At 61.4% G+C, this 23079-nt stretch overlaps 3 protein-coding genes across 6 annotated transcripts in view; 2 read left to right on the top strand and 1 right to left on the bottom strand.

Moving 5' to 3' along the window:
- LOC122431026 (trichohyalin-like) overlaps positions 1–1043 on the top strand; it is a 33365-nt gene extending 32322 nt beyond the window's left edge. For all 3 annotated transcript variants that reach the window (XM_043452054.1, XM_043452055.1, XM_043452053.1), the window contains one exon: positions 912–1043. The gene's annotated coding sequence lies outside the window, so the exon portion shown is untranslated. The remainder of the gene's footprint in view (positions 1–911) is intronic.
- On the bottom strand, positions 206–11366 carry OVOL1 (ovo like transcriptional repressor 1). Its single transcript, XM_043452058.1, has 4 exons — positions 10932–11366; positions 4316–4533; positions 2477–2666; positions 206–2310 (listed from the first exon to the last, which is right to left on the bottom strand). The coding sequence occupies exons 1-4, from the start codon at positions 11029–11031 to the stop codon at positions 2015–2017; spliced, it is 804 nt and encodes a 267-aa protein (XP_043307993.1). The 5' UTR covers positions 11032–11366; the 3' UTR covers positions 206–2014.
- AP5B1 (adaptor related protein complex 5 subunit beta 1) lies at positions 10129–22183 on the top strand. 2 transcript variants are annotated; one of them, XM_043452052.1, is made up of 3 exons: positions 10129–10240; positions 19300–19467; positions 19567–22183. In XM_043452052.1, exons 2-3 carry the CDS (start codon positions 19318–19320, stop codon positions 22048–22050), a joined length of 2634 nt encoding a protein of 877 aa, XP_043307987.1. In that variant the 5' UTR covers positions 10129–10240; positions 19300–19317; the 3' UTR covers positions 22051–22183. The 2 variants fall into 2 exon arrangements, with proteins under 2 accessions (XP_043307987.1, XP_043307986.1); XM_043452051.1 differs by lacking the exon at positions 10129–10240 and adding an exon at positions 18872–18934.
- Positions 22184–23079: the final 896 nt, after the last annotated feature.

Genomic DNA, 23079 nt, shown 5'->3' with positions numbered 1-23079 from the left:
ACCACGGAGAACAGAGCAGGGCCCTGGGGTCAGCAGGCACTGAGTGCTCACACCATGGACAGGCCCCTTAATTGAGCAGGCTCCTGTCTGGACTTGAGGGCCACTGCTACCTGTGAAAGGCTGAGACTTTGCATAGAATGCATCCATTGTTTTGATTAATTTCCCTGTAGGTGGAAAAAAGAGGCCTATGAAACAAAAACGCTGAAACACAGAAAATGACAGTTCTTTTATTTTGCTAGTTGAGGGAAAAGTTATAAAATAAAACAGACAACAGAGCTCTGCAGCCTCCTTGGATGGCAATGAACAGAGATGGACAATGACCAGGCAACGCACACAGGGACACAGACACGTAAACAAGACAGAACGTCCAGAGAATGTTACTGTATACATTACAACTTCCAGAATACAGCAGCTCTTGCAGGCCCTAAAGTAAAATGAAGCCATACTCTTCCAAAACCATCCACACACATTCAGAGCTGTGCCGGAGAAGGCCCCCTCCCGCATCCCGGGCTGTGTGGATGCTGCAGGACAGGCCAAGGCTGGGTCCACCTGGGCTGTGGCTTCGCGGGGCAGCTCCACCTGCTCCGTTGTGTTCTCTTTCGAGTTTGCCTTCTCATTCTTTGGCAGACTAGCTCCAGCCCCTGCCTGTCTCTCCCTTTTGACCCACAGCCCTTTCCTGTTCTTGGTAGGAAACCCAGCTAAAGCCAGGGGAGCTTGGCCGAGTCCTTCTAATGGAGCAGCCCGTGCAGGGGTGGCTCCCTCCTCAGGGGCTCAAGGGCCAACCCCGCTGTCTGAAAAACAGCAGAAAGGCTACAAAGATAACCTGTTAACCATCTCACACCGTCCTCCCTCCAGAAGTTTCTGATGTGTCTGGTTATGACTCTGTCCCACTTTTTTGCTCTTGTCCTAAGGTTTTTGACTCAGCCAGGAAAAAAGTAGACCTCGAAGCCTGGCCCCGCACTCTTCTTGTTACTGCCGGCGGGGGACCCCTGGGCGCATCACAGACTCATCACCCCACCTCTGGTCTTAGCCCCGTGGCCCCAGCCAGACAAACCCTCGGCCTCTGGAATGGTGAGTTGTTCCGCCCATGGTCTGTCATCAAGAGGCCAGGGGGCTCTCGGTCACCCGGAGGCTGGCCTTGAAAGGATGTAGGAAGGAGGCAGAATTCCAAGGAGGGAAGAGCAGAAGCTGTGATGGCCTGTCCCGTCAGGAGGAAAGAACGGGGCGCAGTGCACCCTCCCCCAGGGCTGGAGGGAAGTCTTCGATTAAATATCTTGGGAAAGATGAGGGTGGGTGAGGGTGGCCACCCCACAGCCGAGGCACAGGGGAGGTGTGAAATGTCCAGGATAAATAGAACTGCGTGGGGAGGAGAAAAGCCAGCTCCATCCTCTCTTAAAAGCAGTCGCCATCGGCACCAAAAATATATTAATATCTGTACACTTGTCATCTTTTAAAAAAAGAAATAAAACCTCCTTGGCACCAGTAGTTGATTTCTTAAAAATGAGGTGATACGTGGCAAGGCCTCCCGTGTACACACATCCACTGCTGTGCACACGTGTGTGCATCTCCCTGTCGACGAGCAGAGCCCTGCAGCCCTGAGCAAGAGGAACACGGCCGGGTGGGCCATCGCCAGCTCCTCCACCGCCGGTGTTTGCCGGGGTGCCCTTTGTCAGGGCACCCGACTGCCATCCACAGGGAACCAGCTGCCCCTGCCCCGGGCTTCAGAGGCGAGGGACAAGAGAATCACCTTCCCGTACCTCGTCTGGGAAGGAAGTCCTATCTCTGGACTCAGCTGCTCCACAGGGAAGGCAGCCCCGGCCCCACCCCGCCCCACACGTCTGCCCAGGCTCGGAGCAGCCTCTGTCCAAAGACACCAGTGCAGAGGTCAAACAGTGCCAGCCTGAGCGAGCACGCGTGGCCTGCTCCAGGCCCGCCCTCGGGTGCTCCGGCAGGAAGCCGCAGAGGGCGGGCTGGCAGGGCAGCGAGGAGGCGGCCCCCGCCCTCTCGGGGCGCCTCAGACGTGGTGGGCGCCCTGCAGCAGGGAGGTGACGGTGTTCTGCAGGGCCACGGCCACCTTCTTGGAGGTCTTGCGCAGCAGCGGGCTGTCGGGGTGGTGCTCCTTGAGGTGGAGGACGTGGCCCTCCTGGCTCTCGGACGTGCAGCCGCACTCCTCGCACACGTACAGCTTGGCCCGCCGCTCCTTGTACGCGTACTTCTGCTGCACACCGTGGATCTTCTTGAGGTGGGACTCCAGAGAGCAGCGCTGCGTGAAGGCCTTGTCACACAGGCTGCACTTGTAGGGCCGCACGCCTGCAGGGAGGGCAGCGGGGGCGTCAGGGACCCGGCTCTGGGGTACGGGAGCCCCGACCCCCCAGCGGCCCGACGGAGGGGACGAGGACGTCCGCCCCGCGCGCCCCGGCCACCCCACGATGGCCACGCGGCTGCTGGGCCTCGCCGCCGGGCGGGCCCCCCTCACCTGTGTGGGTGCGCACATGCCTCTTGAGGTCGAAGGTGTCGTTGAAGCCCTTCCCGCAGTAGGTGCAGAGGTGCCTCTTGACGTCGTTGTGGCACTTCATGTGGCGGTTCAGCATGCGCTGGTAGGTGAAGGCCTTCTGGCAGATGTGGCAGGTGAAGAGGTCTCCGCTGGGACCGTCCCCCAGCGTCACCTGTGGGCGAGGGCGGGGTGTGTGACAGACACCCAGGTGGCAGATCGGGAAGATGCACCGCGCCAGCCCCCGGCCCCAAGGAGGGCGCTGCCCACCCAGGGGCCACACCGCTGGGCACTGGCTCCCAGAGATGGGGTGGTGGAGCCAGAAGCCGCCTTAGGGTCCTTGGTCAGCCTCTTGTCGGGCTCCTGAGTCCCTCTGCGAGGCCCTTCCTTACCGTCTCTAGAGGCAGGCGGCCAGCTCCCAACAGAAAGAGGGCAACTCTCCCTGACAGAAAGTGCCCCCTTCACTGAGCCCAGGCTTCCTCTAGCTGCTGCTCAGTTCTCCGTCTGCACCTCAGGACGGGGAAGGTTCCACGACACGGTCATGGTCTCTGTGCTGCCCTCCTGGGCTGAGGCCACCGCTGGGGGCCCAGAGCTCCCTCGCCTCACGGGCCAGCCCAGCCCCGGCCTTTCTTGAGCCTGACATGGTCTAGTGTGGGTCCCTTTGCCATCCTGATGACTCTCTTTATAAAGGTTTTTCATTTTCAGGGTAACTGTGGAACACCTCAGATCTGTTCAGAAGTGGAGACGTGGTCTCCGGGCCCTACCTCTGAACGCTCAGAGGTTACTTGTGCTTTGTGGGGGCCTTGTCGCTGGCCACGCCGCCCGAGCCCCCCGGGCCCGAGGTGCTCCCCTGTCACCCATGCTGCCTGGCCCCGCGCAGCTCCTGGCACCAGGTAAAGGCCGTGTTGCTCACTGAGCAAGCCGTTTGGGGTCAGGACTCACTTCTCTGCCTCGTCTATGGTCCTGTGCCCTCTGCTTTCCCTCCATGCACTCCTTAGCTGCTGGGGCTCAAGGGCTGGGAGGAGAGGACCTCGGGGATCGGGGCGCTGTGTGAGCTCCCCTGTCAGCTGCCCAGCACATTTCCTGGTGATTCCTGGTGGGTTACAACACCCGGCCTCCATGGTGAGAGAGGAGGAGCAGCCTTTCCCTGCCAGTTTTCTCTGGTCTCTTGGCTCATAGGAAGCTCCACTGACAGCCCTTCCACTAGATCACCACTGGCAGGTGCTTCCAGGTTCCAGAACTTTCAGGAACACAGGCCTCGTGCTCCTGGAAAGCAGGGCCGTTTCCGCCGCCCTGTGCTTCTTCCTGCCTCGGCTGCTGAACCCGGGTTCACCAGGCCCCGCCCGAGATGCAAGGCCCTGGGTTGGAAGCGTGCACTTGGACGAGGCAGAGACTGCCGGGCACACGCCTCAGGGGACAGCTGACCACTGAGCAGATCCCAGACCTCACTCTCGTGGCGGCGGAGACGCAGGCCAGGCTGGGGTGCAGAGCCAGGCTCATGCCTCCCCACTTTTCCAAGCACTTCTGTGTAAGGGGTGCCTCCCCTTAAGGCCAGAAACGAAACTAAACAACGCCCACAAAGGACTCCAAAGGGCTGGATGTCTTTCGAACCTCACTGCTTCTCCCCAACACGTGTCATCCTCACTTCAGGCTCACTTGTCTTCTTTCCCACCCTGTCTGTGCCCCAGGGAGGCTCACATCTGTAGAAATCTGGACCCAGATCCAAGGCCAGTTTGCCTAATCTCATTTGGGCCATGCCTCGTGGGCGGGACCCACGTGGACCCACGTGCCCCTGGGCCTCAGAGACACTGTGAGGGTCAGTACCTTCATCTTGGTGCGCAGAAAGCCGTGGTCTCTGCTCTGCGGGCCTGCCAGGCGACTCATGTCTTCGGAAGGCAGCTGGGCAACCACGCAGGGCCCGGGGGTCACACTATAGCTGGAGTTCCGAAGGCTCATGTCCAAAGCCAGGGGGCAAGAAGGGGGTTCAGCCACCGACGGCTCTGGTTCGTGGTAGGGCTGTGGTGGACAGAAGCCCAGGCTGACTGCGAAGAGAAGAGCAGCCAGGTGAAGGGCGTGGAGGAGAAAAGGGGACTCTGTGGGGTTTCAGGAGGGCTCCCTGGCAGTGAGCCACCGTCCCGCCCCTCGCAGGCATGTGGCAGAGCAGGGCTGCCCCCAGCCCACTGCCCGCCACACCTCCCTCCCACCCCATTAAGGTAATTACAGGTGACGCCAGCCAAGCGCCACGGCCCACAGGCCTGCCCGCTGAGTAATTTGTGTCTTAGCGGAACTGGGAGGACCGAACCTGCGCTGCCAATTATTCCTCCTGAGCCGTCTGCTGGCCCCACCTGGGCCAGTCCCCCTGGATTCCAGGCCTCATCCACGCTCCCACAGGGACAAAGGGCAACACGGGAGGCCCGGGACCCCGGGACTCACCGCAGCCCCAGATGGGTGCCGGTGGTCAGGGCCACTCAGGGCCTCTCGTCCAGGCAGATTTAGCCGCTGGTTGTGGGAAACTGGGTGGTCCTAACCCCTCCCTCCTTCGGGCCGCCGTGTCCCTGACACCTCGGCTGTTTGGGGCTCCAGGCTCCCCACTCCCGCGGGCCCAGCCTGGCAGGCAGACAGGTGGGCGGGGCGGAGCAGGGAGGAGGTCAGGGAGCAGCAGGTGGATGCGGCCTAACAGTCTCCTGGGCAGCCTGCCTGCCTGTGACGCAAGCCTCCCCCGCAGCAGGGACCGCTCCTCGCCGCTCCGAGCTCAGTTCACGGTGGCGCCTGGAGGGCTTGGGCTCCCCTCCTGGGCAGTGACAGCAGCAACAGCGAGCAGACACCTCACACACGGGGGCTTGGACCCCACCCTGACTAGAGAGGAGGGGAGGTCTCCCGAGTGACAAAGAAGAGACAAGTCTCACACCCCCAGAGCCGAGGCAAACAATCTAATGCTTCAATTTAGTGTTTTTCCCTCAAAGAGGCTAAGCTAGGAACATTCTCCAAGCCTCAGAAGGAAAACTCAAGAGGGGCACAGGGAGGAAAGGATGAGTGGGCTTCCAGAAGGGGACTCGGGAGGTGGACTTAGGGTTTCAGAACCATGAACAGGCCCCCCCGCGCCGCTGCCCCCTGGCCGGTGAGACAGTGGATGGGGATCTGGGGAGGGCCGGCCCCGGCAGGACGCATCGCTCAAGGCTGGAGGCGGAGGGCTGGGACCCGAGGGGGCGGAGGACATGCTGATGGAGGAGAGGCAGCTGTGAAGGCACCCCAGTTTCGGGAGAGGCCCGAGCTCTCGCCCCCTCAAAGCACAACAAAGGTCTGACGGGGAAGAATGTGCTTGCCCGACACCCAAACCCGTTCGGCTGGCACTGGCGCCGTCTGTCTGTCCGTTTGGGGATTCTAATGAGCCACCTCATTCTGGGAGTTGATTCACCAGCGCCTGGCCCCGGCCTGGCCTCTCTCCAAGCCCTGGGCGGCTGGACGTCAGGCCGGAGCTCTCGGGGGTCCCCCCAGTCTTCCCACAGGGATGGGGTCTGCTGAGGGGGTGCGTGTCCGAGAGCTGGCAGCTTCAGCTGATGCCAGCTTATGTGGCTATTGGCGATCCTGCCTGGGAATTCAAAGCTGGATGACAATTTCCATTTCTCAATCCAGGTAGAGATAAGCAGGAACCTCTACCCTCTCTATCTTTCAGTATCGGGTAGCATGAGCGAGGCTCCCCGGCGCTGGAGCCGGGCCACACCGCCTGCACATGGAGCAGTAGACGGAGGAGTAACAGCAGGTGAGGGTTAACCGGTTTGCACCCCAGTGAGTTGTCACCCTGGCTCCCTTGCTCCACTCGGGGTGGGGGTGGGGGTGTCCAAGGCCAGGGTTCTGAGATCTCAGCTGGTTTGGGGAGAGACCAGTGCCTGCCTCTCTCATTCCACAGAAACCCCCGAAGTGACGGTGCCGGGGAGCTGGGGACAGGGAGCGGGCCCGCCTGGCCTGCCTCCACGCCGCTTCTACCCCAAGCCAGGGGCAGGTGAGGCCATCAGGGTGGGGTGCTCGCCTCCTCCCACCCGCCCCGCCAAACCTGTCTTCCCGCCACCCTCAGGAGTGTGTCCCGCCGCCGCACGCACAGGGAGCGCTCAGCCGCGTGCGGCTCCTGTGGCTGGGTGTCACCGAGTGGCAGGAAGCAGAACTGGTTGGGCCCTGCCGGCGCTGCTCTCTGTCCCCTAATTAGACGTTTCCGGCAAGGTGGCGGCCGCTGTGGCTACTCATCGCCCCCCCACAGCAGAGGAGCGTGGCCAGGCCACGCCAGCTGGGCCCTCTCCCTGCAGCCTCAGGGGTTCCAGGGCTCCCCTTCTGTCCGCCCAGCTTGCCTCCACCTGGATGAGGGGTTCAGAGCAGCACCCCCCGCCAAGGTCTTCTCCCCCCGCCTCGGCCTTCAGCAAGTCCCTCAAGCTCCTGGCCCAAATACCAGACAGGGTGCTGGGTCCTCCCCATGCGAGACCTCAGGCCAGGGCCGGACTCTCTGGGCAGAGCAGGCAAAAGAGGCGTGAGGACACCCGGCCTCTGCCTCCCAGAGGCTGCGGCTGTGCCGACCTGGGAGGGGGTCGGGGCTCAGCTCAGCCCTGAAGCAGGCCAGAGGGAGCCCCGTGTGTCAGCACGCCCAGGCTCCTGTCAGGCAGCCCTGCATCTGCATCAGGAAGGCAGGGTCCCCCACAGCCGCCTCCTCCCGCAGCCAGGTCAGCTAGCAGGGCTTCACAGGAAGCCAGCGAAGCCAACTGCCCGAGGTGGGCAGCCCTGGAAATGCAACCGGCCGGTCTCTCAGCCTGTCGTTCCCATGCTACGAACACCAAGGGTTCCCCTCCGGCGGGATCGTCCCCCCTCTCCGCCAACCGTTTTTCATACTGAGTCCACAACGAAGGCCAGCCGGCGCACCCCAGCCCTCACTCCCGGGCGGACGCCGCAGGACTGGGCAGTGTTCGCGTGCTGCCCATCCTCCCGGGGCAGCACGGGGACCCCCTGTGGGAGGCCACGCAGCCCCGGCTGAGAGTGAACAGAGTTAAAGAGGAAAGCTGACGTCAACAATGGCCACGCTTTGCTCCTGTCCTCCCGGTGCCCAGAGGACTCGTCCTCACCTGCTCTCTTTCTGGGACAAACAGTCTGGCAGGATTCTGCCTCAGGTCACCCAAGCGAGGGACAAACAGCTAGGGCAGCTTGGGTGACGGCACCCCGTGGGACAGCCAGGAAGCCCACCCAGCCCACCCTTCCCACCCGTGGGCTGGCTGCCTACCTTCCCAGCCTTGCTCCACGGAGACCTCACTGCCAACCCTTCCCAGGAATTAGAATAATTACCATCAGAAGCATAATTGCGCCCCAGCTCCACTCCGTCCCACCCCCACACGTGTACTCTGGGGCCCCAAGCTGACTTTCTCAGCCTTCCTATCTCGGCCGGCCAGGAAAGATAGCCGCCCAGCAACCCGCGCGGCCTCGTCAGAGCCAGGCTGGGGAAGCTCCAGTCCCCCCACCTCAGCCTGGCTGCCTCCCTGGGGAGGGCACGTGCTGGGGAACTGGCAGAAGGGCCCACAGACTCTGTGTCCCAAGCTGGGGAGAGGGGAGAGGCCCCGGGACGCTCATGGCTGGAGCGTGTCCTTTAGCTTCCAGGCAGGGTCTGCCCCTCCAGGGCCTTCCCGGCCTTTCCCTATTCCTCTCAGCAGGGGCCAGGAGTACCCCCGCTTCATCCCCATTCCTCTATTCCTGGAGCTTCCTCTTTGGTCCAGGAGATGGAATTTAGCCCCTGGGTACAGGTGCCTGAGTTCATCCTCATGAAACCAGCATCCCTCCAACAGTCAGTACTGACACAACAGGAGAAGTGCTGGGGAGATGGGGGGCAGGGGGCCCAAAGAGGGGGCTTCTTAACCACGAGCCCTTTCAATGCTCCCGGCAGGAGTGGCACCGTCTCCCACCCCCACGGCCTTCCAGCCCCTGTGCCCACCTCTGGGCCTTTCCCTCAGCTTTCAGGGGAGACTGAGGCCAGGGGACTGAGGGTGGGAAACCTCTAGAACTGTGCCTCAGAGAAGAGGCTGGAGTGCTGGTCAGCCTGGGGCCCTGGAGTCAGAGCCTTCAGTCAGTAAAGCCCTTCTTTCCAGGCATTCTTTGCTGCCCTGAGGGTCTCAGAGGACTGGGGGGGGAAGGTCAGACCTCAGATGCTTCGTTCCCCAGCCCTCCCAGTGCCTCTCCCGGTGGGACCGGACGGGGTCAACGCTTAGCTGGTCACAACGTGCTGAGTCTGTGGGGTGGGGTGAAGGAAACGTGCCCAGCCGGCTCCTGGGGTCACGGTCCGCTGGTGATGGAATGGCCCAGTCAGGGGACAGGCCACCACAAAACACACTCCCCACTCTCCAGCCATCTGAGGCGCCCGAGCGTAGCCCGAGAACATTCGCTTTCTCATTTCCAAAAACTGTGGGAAAACTTGCTAGTGGGCCACATGGTTTTGAGGGGCAAAAGTCAGTTCTTTGACTTCTCCTCTTTGCTTGACCCCACAGGACTTTGCCTGGCAACTTCTCACCTGCATGTCCAGGTTAGACCCCACCCTACGTCCAGGGTGGTCCTGCAGGCTGAGCGGCTCCGTTCACCCGGACAGTAGCAGCAGGTGGCACAGACCATCCAGAGCCCTCCTCTGCACCTGCTGGGCCTGCCCCAGGGTGTAGGTGCCCCCCGCCCCCCACCGCCACTCCCACCGCGGCCACCAGAAATGCGGTGGGGAAAACCACCAGCACACAAGGCAGCCAACAATTTGAACGAGCGGAATTTCTTTGTCCTTTGTAAAAGTCAACACATGATCTGTTACTGATTGGGATGTGAAATAAAACTAAAAATAACAGCACACTGAGTCTCAAGCAAGGCTCCGCTCACCTTTAACACAGTCCAAGTTCGGTTTATCAGATCCCAAGGAGCAGCTAAGCAGCAAGTCAAACACAGGTGAGGGAGGAGCAGGAGCAAGGAAGGGGGCCCGCGGCCCTCACCCTCACCCCTTCCAGACCTGAAATACCATCAACTCCCTGGGGAACTTGGAGAAACAATAAACCGCACAGAGAATCCTGGGCCTGCTCAGGTCCCTTGCTGTCTCAGTTTCCCCACTGGGATCATCAGGGCTTTTGGAACATTCCCTCGTCTTAAGGAGGCTGTAGACAGGGGCCAAGGCGCTTGAGACAAGGCTAAGCTGTGAAACACCCTGCCAGCACCCTAGGCCATAGGATCCTGATACCGGTCAGGCCAACGCTTCACTCACTGTCTCCAACCTTGCATTCAGGAGAGAAACTGAGGCAAAAGCCCTCACAGGGCCCCTCACCGCCCTCATTTCGCCACTTTCCTACAAGGCCTGGGGCGGTGCCGGGGAGCCTGCAGATCAAGGGTCAAAGTCGGTTGGTTAATTACAACCTCTCCCCCCTTGGAGGCGCTGGGCAGGGTGTTCAGCGCATCCCCCGCCCCACCCCCCAGGCCTGGGGAGGGGGAGTTCCGAAGGAAACCTGCTCGCTCCTGACCAAAGATTCTGTTGGGGGTGGGGCGGACAGAAGGTTAACAAGGAAGATGCCGCCGGGGCAAGAAACAACTGGGGTTACTCATTCCAAGTTGCCTCCGACGCTGTCAAGGCGTCTTCCGAAAATAAACTGGCTGCCTCAGCTTCCCCCGGGCTGGTCCCTGGCTGTGGGACGGCTTCTTTAAACCCCCTTTCAGCTCACTGGTGTCCTCTTCGAGGCTGAAGGAGGCGCGTTTCTAACCGAGGTGAGACCCGATCCCACCTTTGTCTTCAGGGCTGGTGGGGTGCAGCCGGCGCCTTCCCCACCGTCTGGCATTCCTCACGGCTGGGGGCTCCCTGCCTGCCCGACCCCCACGGGGACCTTCTGGCCACCGGCGTTGTGGGGGAAACGGAGAGAGCAATGAAGGTGGCCTACGCTCTGGGTCTTCTCTTGCATTTTGCACAAACCTCAGCCCAAGCTCCAGCTCGCTCCCGGCCCCCCCAAAGTGGCACCGCTCCAGTGCCCTCCGCCCGCCCCATAAAAGCCCTGGCTTTCTGGATTTACGACGCGAGAGTGGAGGGTCGCCGGGGCGGTGACACACCCCGTTGCCTCCCCTGCGCCGCAGCTCAGGCCGGTGGAGGGGAGGGCGGCCCCGCGCGAGCCCGCGCGCCCCCGCCGGGGCCTGGGAACCGCTGTCCCCCCGCATCAGGTCGCCCCCGCGCCCACCCCCGCCCCTACATGGCCGCTCCTTCCGCCCACCCTCCCCTGCCCTCCCCTCCCCTTCCCCCGGCGCCCGGGGTCGGCCGCGCCCGCGCGGGCTAACGGGGCCGCGGCCGCTTAAACTTTAAATCGGGCGCCGCGGTCCGCGCCACGGCGCCCCGCGCGCCGGCCGCTCGCCGGGGCCCGCCGTCCTCTCGGCGGCGCGGGGCCCCGGGCGCGCTGGGTGGGCGCCTCACCTGGCACGTAGATCTCGCCGCGCTCCTCGTCGGGGAGCTCGCTCCAGTTCCTCTTGCACGTGGAGACGCACGGCTTCTTCACCAGAAAGGCGCGGGGCATCGTCGAACCCTCCTTGCGCGGCACGGGCCGCTTCCGCAACTAGAGCCGGAGCCGTCCCACCTTTCCCGGGCCGGGCTGGAGGCGGGCGGGGGGTGGGGAGGGGGCAGGTCGGAGAAGAAGTCGCCAAAGCGGCCGGGACGGCGCGCGCCCGTTTCAGCTCGGCGGAGCTGTTGCGTCCTCCGGTCCCAATGAGGTCCCCTGCAGCCAGGTGCCGCGGGCGGCGGGGAAGCGTCTCCCGGCGCGACTGGCGTCCCTCGCGGCCGCTCACGGAGTCTTAAAGTGCGAGCCGGCCGGACGGGTTCACGCTTTATTGGCTCGCGGCGGTGTGTGTTGGTGGCTGGGGCGGGGAGGGGGTGATCGGAGCTAATTAGCTTGGAGTGGCCCGGGGAGCGACGGCGCATGCGTTGGGAAATAACGGTGACAACCCACCTATTTGTTACCTGTCGAACCGGTTTCCATTCCGCTGCCGGTGAGGTGGCCTCGCGGCCTGGGCGGGGTGGCCGGGCGGGGGCGGGCGCAGGGCACCCGGCTGCCGGGCCGGCCCGGTTGCCGCCCAGCGGGAGGGCTAGCGTTCGCCAACCGGAGTTTCGGAGAGAGAGCCGACGAGCAGGGGAGGGAGGGGAAGGGGCAACGTTATCCGGCGCTCGCACGCTCGGCCGGTGATGAAATGAAACTCTCCCGACAGGGCTCGGCGCGCCCCGGGCGCCTGGGGAGGCGCGAAGCCGTCGGGCGAGACTGGGCGGCCCGGCCCACACTTGTTGAACCGGGCCTGGGCCCAGGCGGCCCCGGGTCTCAAAGGCCTGGCTGAGCAATTCGTGGCTCAACCCAGAGGTATTGGCTGGTCGCCGGCTCCGTGCGGAATGGCACGCGGGGCCGCAGGAGCGCGCAGGCCGGTGGACCCGCATGCCAGGCCGCGCCGGCCGCAATACAAAGCGGAGAGCACCCGCCGGGCCCGGGGCCGCCGAGAGTCTGCCTTTCGGCGGACAGGTGTGGAAGGCTTCGTGGAGGAAGGGTCTTTTAAACCGCTCTGAGTCCGCCGCCTTCCCGAAAGACCCCAGCGCCTTAGCCATTGGGGTGCGCCAAAGCCCTCGTCTTTGTCCCAGATGGCCCGATTTCGGGTGCAGCAAGACTGGAGGGGAGCGGATGGTGGAGGACCAGCTTCCTTCGCCTGGCTGCACCACGGCAGGCAAAGAGCTTGTGTCCTACGCTGAGCTCAGGTTCAGCCTGGGACCCCTCACTCCAACCATTCACCCGGAGGGAGCCCCCGCCCTCCTCAGAAGCACCGGGTGGCCTCCGTGAGGCCCAGTAACTGTGACGCTTGGGCCACGGGGCTTCTCTTACCAGCTGACTAGTAAGGGCAGGGATGGGACCCCTTCCTCTTTTAGCTTCCCCCGCTTCCCCCATGTAAAATAAACTAATATTTCAGAGTCCCGGCCACACACACACCTTTCTCACATATTAAATGTTTGCTAGAACAGATTAGGAGGAAATGAATCTGATAAATGAATTCACACAGTTCAAAAGTCAGGAGTCAGAAAAGGAGCAGCCTGCCTATGGTGGACTTTCAGGCATGTAGTGGAAGAAGGTAGTTTTTCAAGAGGGAGGTTCCAGAGGCCCTTAACATCCCCCCACAGGACTTATGTGGAGCATACCCTGGAGGGGTGGGGAAAGGGTGGACTTAGGGGCCAGATAGGCCTCCTCTTCTACACCTTCCTGGAACCCGGGAGTCTGGCCGGCCGAGGAGCTTTCCTTTCCAGCCTGTATTGTCGGTGACCTGAGAATCCCATTGTCTACCTCCTGGGGCCATGTATGAAATGGTGTGAGATCTGGCAGGGGCATTAATGTTTGCCCCCTTCCCCTTCCTTTCTCAAGGCTCTGCCTCCCACAGCCCACACTTACCTTGTTAGCCATCCACTCTTACCCTGGATTCTCAAACATCCAATAAATGTTTATTGAGCACCCTGGTTGTACCAGACCTTGACAGGGGCTGGGACACAGTAGGGACTTCGTGGAAACTCTGATGAAGTCTTCATGGATAACGCTGGACACAGGCAGTCCTTCTCATGGGGGAAGAACTCAGATGTCTTCACTTGTGGAAAGAAAGTTCCCCAGTGTAGCCAGTGTATAGAATGAGGCCCCGGGAAGGAGAGAGATTTGCCTGTGTTGTCCACCGCTCTATCTATAGCATCTGTAATGGCGCCTGGCACATAGTGGGTGTCAGTGAATGTTTATTGAGTGAATAGCGTATGTTTCTTTTAAAAAAAAAATGACTTTATTGGCTGTTCTGGGTCTTTGTTGCTGCTCGGGCTTCTCTCTGGTTGCAGGGGCAGGCTTCTCATTGTGGTGGCTTTTCTTGTTGTGGAGCATGGGCTCTACGTGCTCGGGCTTCAGTGGTTGCAGCCCACGGGCTTAGCTGCTCCACGGCATGTGGGATCTTCCCGGATCATGGATCAAACCTGTGTTCCACTGGCAGGCAGATTCTTTACCACTGAGCCACCAGGGAGGCCCCTAGCCTATGTTTCTTGACTCATGTGACAGTCTTTCATGTTCCAACTTTTGCTCTAATAGAGGCATAAATGCAGAGCTAGTTTTTTTTTTTTGATTATAAGGAAAACTATAATGTCAGTTCAGTGACAAAAGGCAGCTCTCGGAAATTGGGGGCGGCATGGAGAATGTGACTAGAGTGCCAATGGCAAGGATGTCACTCAAGCTCAGAAACCCAGTGGTGCCACTTTTTTCCACTTGGGAACTGGAAATCGAAATTTGTGTGTGGAATCTACCAATTTTTATCTTTACTTATTTATGGCTTCACTGTGTGGCTTGCAGGATCTTAGTTCCCCAAACAGGGATCGAACCCAGACCCTCAACACCAAAACTTGGAGTCCCAACCACTGAACTGCCAGGGAATTCCTTGAAACCTACCAGTTTTTAAACACTGACTTCACTTAAAAAAAAAAAAAAAGAGTCAAATAAAATACATTTGTGGGGCAGATTTGACCTATGGGCTGTCAGTGTGTGGCTTCTGGTTCATGGTCTCTGGTTCTGGTTCATCTAGAACTAGACAGTGTATGTGAACTTGGGTAAACACTGAACTGTGAGCTCCATAAGGGCAAGCACCTTCTGTTCTGTTCACACAATGCCAGTTCAGTATCATTTTCTCCTTAATTCAGTCAACAAATGTTCATTGAACACCTGCTATATGCTAGCACTGGGTATTCTGTGATGCAAGACAAAGAAGGAAACGATTAGTGTGGTGCAGAACATTCAGTTAGTGGTGGATGGTGACAGGCAGTTCAGTTCAGTCGCTCAGTCGTGTCTGACTCTTTGTGACCCCACAGACTACAGCACACCAGGCTTCCCTGTCCATCACCAATTCCCAGAGATTGCTCAAACTCATGTCCATTGAGTCAGTGATGCCATCCAACCATCTCCTCCTCTGTCGCCCCTTCTCCTGTCTTCAGTCTTTCCTGGCATCAGGGTCTTTTCCAGTTCTTCGAATCAGATGGCCAAAGTAGTGGAGCTTCAGCTTCAGCATCAGTCCTTCCAGTGAATAGTCAGGACTGATTTCAGGTGACAGGCAAGGGGCACTGAGATCTGAATGAGAGGTAGGAGCCAGCTGTGCAGAGCAGGGAAGAGCATGAAGTGTAGATGGATCAGATGGCTCAATGGCCCCAGAACAGGAGTGCGCCCCTGGTGTGTGTCTGTGTGTATGTCTGTGTGTGATGAACAGAAAGGTGGCTGGATCGTGAGGGGATGGGAGGGTGTAAGGTCTGAGCTGGGAGAGGCAGGTCTGCCATGTCATGTGAGGTTCAGGGCGATGGGCAGCCTTGGGGTCTGCGATGGGGAGAGGGGAGTGCATCAACAGGTGAGGGGAGCAGCAGGGAGATCAGTGAGGAAGCTACTGTCGTGGTCCAAGCAGGAGGGGATGGTGGCCTGGGTCACAAGTGCTGATTCCAAGTGTCCTCAGCAGACCTGCCTCTTTGATACAGTGGACAGGGGTGTGAGGAGACAGAACCCCAACAGGCAAGTAAGGACCATGCTTCCCAAAGACTGGTGGCTGGCAGCCACCTTCAGTGCCTGGTTTCTGTCCTGAGCAACTCTGGGGAGAGCCAGGGCAGGAGTCGGATGGAGAAGTTTTAACCCCTTCCTGTTCTCAAGAAGGCTTCTGGGAGGAGCTGGGGGTGGTGGGGTGGGACAGGCTTAGAAGCATGGCAGCTGGAGGTGGAAGAGCTGTGCTGAGGGGACAAGCAGAACACCAGTCCTGGAGCTGGGCTGCCCTAGCCAGGGACCTGGGCTCAGCCACGTCTGTACAGAGGGCTCCGAGTTCCAACTCTGCTGTCAAGAGATGCTTCTGATTCGCTTTGGCCAGGAAGACTAGCAGCCCTTGAGAATGGACTCGGCCTTAAAGCAGGCTGCTGGTGCCCGGGCCGCTGCGGCCTCTGCCTGGCTCAAATAGTGGCCTTTCCAGCCCTGTTTGACAGGAGCCCGTGGACACTGCAAAGCCCCGACAAACTGTGACGTGCGGTGGGCGACACTGATGCTGCCATCGCTTGCCGAGTTTTGTCCTGTCAGTTCCCAGGGTGCCTGGTGTCTGCCTGCACCTCCCTCTCCATGTGTTCCACTCCGATCCTTGGGAGCTGAATGGAGTCCCTGGGGCCCAGCAAGCTCTGGCCCATTGTGTGCCCACCACGCTGTTGGCCCTCTGTCCACTGACCTGGCCAAAGCCGGTTCCCAGCTCAGGCCTCTCTTCCGCTGCTCCTTCTCCCCCGAGGCATTTCCCCACTTGATGACTGGCTCTCTCTCCTCACTTAGGTTTCAGCCAGACATGCCCTCTTCTAAGAGGCCTCTCTGAGTGCCCCAGCTAAATCCTTGTCCCGCCAATCACTTCTGTCCCATTACCTTATTTTATTATTCTTTTTTGCAGCATCTCTTTCCATGAAATTTTGATTTGTCTTGTCTGTTCCATTCTTCCTCAGTGTAAATTCTGTACATGCAGGACCTCTTTGAACGTCATTTTTAGTAGCTTTATTTAGATATAGTTCACATACCCATAAAATTCACCCTTTTAAAGTGTACAAGTCAGTGAGTGGGGTTTTGTTTTGTTTTTGGCCATGCTTATAGGACCTTAGCTCCCCCAGCAAGGATTGAACCCGCACCTTCAGCAATGAGAGCATGAAGACCTACCACTGGACCAGCAGGGAATTCCCAATTCAGTGGGTTTTAGCATCTGCACAGAACTGTGCAGCCGTCACCACTGTCTTCAGAAACACTTTCATTGCACCCTAAAGAAACCCTCTACCCGTTAGCAGCCACTGTCCATTCCTCCCACGCCCCAGCCCCTGGTACCCATGGCTCTGCTCTCTATGAATTTGCAAATTGATGTGCTCTTTCTTTACATAAGTAGTTTTTTAAAAAATTTATTTATTTTTAAACTGAAGTATAATTGCTTTACAGAAGTTTTCTTTCTGTCAAACCTCAGCATGAATCAGCCTAGGATACACATATCCCCTCCCTTTTGAATCTCCCTGATGTGCTCTTTTTAAAGCGCCTCTGTATCCCTAGTGCCAGTGATGTGAGGATGGGTTATCTCCCATTTCACAGATGAGAAAACCGTGACTCAGGACCCCTCTGGAAACAGACTTTCCCTATTTTAAGCCTTGCATCTCATGTCTCCCCAGAACAGGGCTGCCCTGAGGAGGATGGAAACTTAGCAGAAAGAGAAGAAATGAGCTGGGGGGATGGGGTAGGGAGTTCCCTGCTGCAGCCCACACCCGGGGCCTCTGGGCTGGGAGGTCACTCTTGGGGGTGGGCTTGCTGACTGCAGATTCAGTGCTGGTGGACTGAGCTCAGTGTAACACCTGGCCTATGCCAGGGGCAGTACCAGCAGCCCCCTCCCATGGGAGCAGACACCTGGGCAGGCAGGTGAAGGCAGAGAGTAGCTGCCCTGAGTGGCAGGCCAAGTCAAGGGTAGCAAGGGGCTGTTGCCTGAAGGGTGGACTCCACATTTTAGGAGCTCTGTGACTGAGCAAGTGACTACACCTGGCTGGGCCTCCCTTTCCTTCTCTGTGGATGGACCCCATCCTCGGGTCCCTCGGGGTGCTGTGAACCTCCATGAATCCATGCGCATGCTCCCACCACAGCATCCAGAAGCACAGCGCCAGGAACTCCCGCCCTCCAGACCCGGGGCTCCAAGGAGCCAAGGCTCTGAAAGACTGGCGGCTGTCAGAGGCCGAGCGGGGGCCAGAGCCAGCATAGTATTTCCTGACCCTTTGAAGCCTGGCTCCTCCACTGTAAAAAGGGGCTTAATAATCATTCTTCCCTCCCTGTAAGTGGTGAGGGCTGGGGATGTGCAGTTATCAGCACCCTCTGGGCCTCAGACAGGGAAACCAGACAGGCTCCTTGTTACCTCCAAGCTGCCTTCCCTCCCAGGGCTGCTGTCATCCTGGCCTCTTTCATCTTAGACTTAATTAGCCGGCAGCCCCACCCCGCAGCCTCCCCGGCAGGAGTCATCACTCCCATTTTATAGGTGGGGAAACTGAGGCACCTAGAGGGAAGTAGTTTGGGGCTGCCGCCTGTGAGTCAACTGTGGAGCCGGGGCCTAGAGGAGCTGGGACTGGGTTTTCCAGCTGGACTTGTCCCTTGGGGTGGATCCGCCTGGCACCCTGGGCACCCAGAAAGCCTCTTCTCCAGCTCTCTCTACCCCACCACTCCCTACCACCTCTCATCTGGAGGGCAGCGGGATGGGAGTAGGGAGGGGCCTGCCAAGCCTGGGGAAAGGAGAGAAACCAGTTGGCAGCGGCTAGCATGGGGGCTCGGGCCTGTTTCATCTTCAAAGCAGGCTAATTAGAGCCTGGAGCGTTACTCAGACCGGTGGGCTGTGGGTGTGGGGTCTGGACACCTGCGGTTCTGTGCCCTGGAAACCGGCGGTCAGTGGGGCGTCTGCAGCCTGGGCCCCAGACCCAGGAGAGGCTGCTAGGTGAGCCCCAGGCTCAGCCTTCTGAGTACCCCCAAAGAGCCCTGGTCCAGCCCTCTGGAAGTCAAGGTAATGGGCTTGGGCACTGCTTGACCCCAGATCTGCGGCGGCAAGGCCTGTTTCCCGGTCCGTGCTAAGCGTCCTAGGAGACCCGTGACCCGCCGGGCCCTGCCAGTCCGCACGTCTGCATCCCGTTGTCTTCCGGCTTCATTGCAGCTGGTGACTTGGCCCCGCCAGCTTTACCCTAGCTGACCGTCGGCACGGCCTCCGGCAAAGGTCAACAGCTTCCGCCTGCCTCTTTCCCGGCGCCGGCTCCGCGCCCCCAAGCCGAGCGGGTGGGGGGCCTGGGGCTGGCGTCGGGGAAGCGAAGCCAAGTCCTGCGGCGCCTGCCCGACCGGTTCCGCCAGGCCCGCGGCCGCCCGGGACTGCACCTCGCACACCCCCCAGCGGCCACACCGAGAGCCCCAAGTACTCGTGATCCACTTCACCCCCCGAGTCTGCGGGCGCTGGACTAGCGTGCGCTGCGCCCGGCGCGCGGTGCGCGCGGGTTGCCGTTCTCGGCATCCCGGCAGGCGCGTGGGCCCCCGGCCGCTGGCCACCCAAGCGCCCTGAGATTGCAGTCGGCGCGCCCACGGGGACCCGGGCACCGGGAGCCCGGGCCCACCCAACTCCACCGCCTCTGCCTGGGCCTGCGGCGGTTTCGGGGAAGGGGGGCCTGCGCAGAGCGGGACAGTTACTCAGCCCCAGCGAAACCGGCGAGTCGGCACCTGCCGGCCGGGAGGGCGGGGGAGGTGGTGGCCCCGTTACGGCCCCGCCCCCGCGCGGGCCCCGCCCCGTCTCGGCCGCCCACGCGCCGTGCGCCCCGCCCCGCGCCGCCAGCCCGGAAGGAGCCGGCCGGCCCCAGCGCCAGCGACCGCTGAGTCAGGCAGGGTGAGAGGGCCGGCCCGTTACCGCGGGCGCCGGGGGCCGGGGCGGTGCTGTGGTTTCGGTGCCGGTTGCGGGCAGGCGGCCTAATGAGCTCTCTGCACGCACCCCGCGCCAGCGGCCCGCCCGGAGCCCCCGCCCTTGCTCCCCGCGCTCTTGCCCCGCGGGGAGCCTGGCGGCCCGCCCCAGCGTCACCCCGAAGCCTCTGGGTTTCATCTCGGGACCCGGATACGGGGTCCCCGCTGGTGTCTGCGCGCGGCCGAGGGCGGCCCCTTTGGGGTCCGCGCAGCGGCTCGCGCGCCCTCTAGCGGCCCTGGGGCTCCTGCGCGTCCCTGGGCCGCACTTCGACCCTCCCTTGCCTCTCTCTGCAGGGATCTGTGTGCCCGACCATGGGCCCCCTCGGCCGGGAAACCTGGGCCCAGCGCCTGGGCGCCTTCCGGGCCAGCCCGTCCGCCTTCATGGCAGGTCCCGAGGGTGAGGATCTGGGTCGTGACCTGCTGAGCGACTTGAGGAGTGAGAAGCTGAGCGAGCCCGTGAAGGTAGGCCCCCCTGCCCGAGCCCTGGCCCCAGGTGGTTAGCCCACCGTGTCCTGACCCTCAACTTCGTGATGCCCACCCCACGCCCTCCCCCATCTCCAGGTTGCCCTGCTGGCTCTGTGCTTGGAGTACCCAGCCCAGCTGTGGCCGGACGCCCCTGCAGCCGAAGCAGCCGCCACGTCTCTGTTGGACACTCTGGTCCTCCTACCCCCGCGGCCCTCAGCTCTACGGCGGCCCCTGCTGCTGGCGGCCACCACAGCCTTGGCGGCAGGAGGTGCGCTGAGCCCCGCCTCGGGAGCCTCCCGCCGGCTCTTGCCCCTGTTGCTAGGCTTGGCCTCGGGTCGCGATTTGGGGCGAAGCTTCGGCCCTGCCTCGGAACAGCGCCCCCTGCAGGCCACAGCGTGGGAATGCCTGCGCGAACTGGAGAGCTGCCGGCCGGGGCTGCTGGGGGGCTGCCTGGGGCTGCTGCGGGCCCTGCTGGGACGCGAGGGCCCGGTCCAGCCCCTCAGCCTGCTGCTGGCACTTGCTCTGCGAAACGCCTTGGTGATACAAGCCAGGGCCGGGGCCGGCCTGCAGGGCCTGCTTACGGCTGGGGACTCTTCCATGGAGGGTGGATCCTGGAACTGGACGCTAGCTGAGGAGGGTGATGTCCACCTTCAGCCCCAGGCACCCAGTTGGCCGGCGGCTGAGGAGGGCGAGTTTGGCCTTGCGGCGCTGGAGCTCAGTCCTGAGGAGGCCCGGGAGCTGCGGGCCACTGTGGCCCAGCTTCTGGATGCCTCCTACCTGCTCACTCCTGTGGCCCAGGCCCAGCTTCTGTGGCTCCTGGGCTGGGCCCTGCGGGGTCTTCGGGGACAGCCACCAGTGCTCTTCAAGCCGCAACTGGTACGGCTGCTGGGCACAGCCCAGCTGACGCTGCTGCACGCCACGCTGGCTCTGAAGGCGGCCTTCGGCGAGGCCCTGTTCACGGCCCAGGATGAGGTCTTGCTGCTTCGCCGGCTCACCTTGGCTGCTCAGCACCCAGCCCTGCCGCTGCCCACCCATCTCTTCTACCTGCACTGTCTCTTGAACTTTCCTGAGAACTGGCCGCTGGGACCCACAGGTGAGGAGGCCGCCCCACTGTTGCTGGGGTCCCAGCTCTGCCGTGGCCTCCTGCCCAGCCTCCTGCATGAGCCGATGGCCCTCCTGGCCCGCCTGCACCTGCTGTGTCTTCTCTGCATGGAAGAGGAAGAAAAGGAGGAAAAGGGCCAGGATCAGAGTCCCCGGCACTATCTGGAGGAGCTCCTGGCTGGCCTGCGGCAGAGGGCGGCCCTGGACAGTGGCCCCCGGGCCTTGGCTACTCTCTGCTTCCAGGCCTCATACCTAGTTGCTCACTGCCTGGCTGGGCAACCTGTGGTACTGACACCTTTGACCCAGGGACTGGCCCAGTTGTACCGAACCCGGCCTGCGCTGGCTCCCCATTTCGTAGATCTCTTGGATCGAGTGGGCCCTGAGCTGCAGGAACCCTTGAGGGTGGCCTTGCGGCAGGAGGTGGTGTCCAGGCCGGGCAGAGAGGAGGCCCTCCGTTGGCACCTGCTGATGCTGGCCAGGGTGGCAGACGGGGATGCCCAGAGTGCCACCCTCAACTTTCTGTGGGCTGCAGCCACCCACTGCACGGACTGGGGCCTCCAGCAGGCCCTGCTGCGGGTCTGCCGGGCCCTGCTGCGGGCAGGCGTTGGAGGAGGCCTGGCGGACTTGCTACAGGCGCTGGCCAGGCAGCTGGAGGACCCTGATGGGCAGGACCACGCACGCCTCTACTACATTCTCCTGGCCCACCTGGCAGGCCCCAAGCTGGGGGTGGCCCTGGGCCCCTCCCTTGCCGCACCTGCACTGGCCTCCTCACTGGTGGCCGAGAACCAGGGCTTTGCTGCGGCGCTGATGGTGCAGGAGGCTCCGGCCCCGGTTCGGCTAAGCGTGGGTCCCCGCAGAGCCGAGGGCCCAGTCCCGGTGCTCCAGCTCCAGGTGGAGGTGCTAGAGCCAGTGTATTCTCTGGAGCTGCGCTTCCGTGTGGAAAGACAGCTCTACGCACCCTTGGGGGCTGTCCACGTGCCCTGCCTGTGCCCCGGCCGCCCCACCCGCCCTCTGCTCCTGCCTCTGCAGCCTCGACGCCCGGCTCCCGCGAGGCTGGCTGTGCGTGCCCTGTATAGCACACCCAGCGGCCTCACGTGCCACGCTCACCTGCCACCCCTGCTTGTGACCTTCGCTGACCTCTTCCTGCCTTTCCCCCAGCCCCCTGAGGGGGCCCGGCTGGACTTCTTTGAGGAGCTCTGGGACTCCTGCCTGCCGAAAGGTGCCGAGAGTCGCTTGTGGTGCCCTCTCGGCCCAGAGGGGCTGGAGGCCTTGGTGTCCCGCCACCTGGAGCCCTTTGTGGTGGTGGCCCAGCCCCCCGTCAGCTACCTCGTAGCCATCCGTCTGCCCCCAGACTCGCGGTTGCTGCTGCGGCTGGAGGCAGCCCAGGCGGACGGAGTGCCTGTGGCCCTGCGGACTGACGACTGGGCCGTGCTGCCCCTGGTGGGGGACTACCTCCGTGGGCTGTCAGCGGCTGGCTGAGCCCCGGAGCCAGGCCGGGGGCGAACAGGACTGTGGCCTTTGCAGGCTCTTGCCCTGGAAGGGCTGCTGAGAACCAGGACACAGCACTGTGGCTCCTTTCTTTAAAACACACAAAAAATGACATTTGCTAACAGCACTGACTGGTTTGTTTCCTTTTGGGGCCTGGTTGGGGGCAGGCAACTGGGATGGGGATCAGAGGCTCTAGGAGAGCTTCCAAGCTATGGAACCCCCAGACTGCAGGGCATCAAACTTCCTTCCTGCCCAGATATGCCTAGCATTCTCTAGAATCCCTGCCCAGGAGGTAGAAGAAAAAAGAGCCACATCTTTGCTTCTCAGAGAGGGATAAGCCTTGCCCCAAACCACCCAGCAAGTTCGGAATGGAAATGAAGCTGGGTTTGGACCTGACCTATGAGCCAGTGCTTTTCAACTCCAGAGCTTTGCAAGGTCCCTGCACCCAGAGCTTAGTTTAGCTAGGACGGTGGACCGATGGGAGAAGCAGTGAGAGTAAGCTGCAGCAGCCTGCTGGTCCCTGCCCTAGGGAAGGGGGTTCCTAGGCTGTGTTGATTGGAGCCAACTTGGAAGGATCTGCTAGTAAGGTTTGGGGGCTGATGGAATGGACCTCCCATGATCTGGGCTGAAATTAAGATGACTTTTCCTCACTGTAGCCTTCCAGGCTCCTCATTCCATGGAATTCTCCAGGCAAGAATATTGGAGTGGGTTGCCATGTCCTCCTCCAGGGGAAATTCCCGACCCAGGGATAAGCCCACTCTGTGGACCTAAGAATCTTGCCAGGTATGGAGACAGTTCCCCCAGTCCTTTTTCCAAACATGCAAGATAACAGGGTTCAGATGTATTCAGGCCAACTCTGCTACTAGTCACCAAGCTGTTTTCCTCACACATTGCCTCACTTCATCCTTGCAACAGCTCAGCAGGGCCCCACAGATGAGGAAATCTGTAGGCCAGAGGGGTTGAGTGATTTTCCTACAGTCACCCAGCTGGTTGGTAATCATGTTTTGTCATCGTGGAGCA

Source organism: Cervus canadensis, chromosome 29, assembly GCF_019320065.1.
Source record: "Cervus canadensis isolate Bull #8, Minnesota chromosome 29, ASM1932006v1, whole genome shotgun sequence".
Taxonomy (NCBI): domain Eukaryota; kingdom Metazoa; phylum Chordata; class Mammalia; order Artiodactyla; family Cervidae; genus Cervus; species Cervus canadensis.
This window is presented reverse-complemented; position numbering and strand designations above follow the sequence as displayed.

Coding starts and splice junctions, on each gene's coding strand:
- OVOL1 (XM_043452058.1), bottom strand. CDS start 11,031: ATGCCCCGCGCCTTTCTGGTGAAGAAGCCGTGCGTCTCCACGTGCAAG. Junction 4,534..10,931: donor CGGCGAGATCTACGTGCCAG/GTGAGGCGCCCA, acceptor TTCTCTTCGCAG/TCAGCCTGGGCTTCTGTCCA. Junction 2,667..4,315: donor TTCTGCGCACCAAGATGAAG/GTACTGACCCTC, acceptor CCTCGCCCACAG/GTGACGCTGGGGGACGGTCC.
- AP5B1 (XM_043452052.1), top strand. CDS start 19,318: ATGGGCCCCCTCGGCCGGGAAACCTGGGCCCAGCGCCTGGGCGCCTTC. Junction 19,468..19,566: donor AGCTGAGCGAGCCCGTGAAG/GTAGGCCCCCCT, acceptor CCCCATCTCCAG/GTTGCCCTGCTGGCTCTGTG.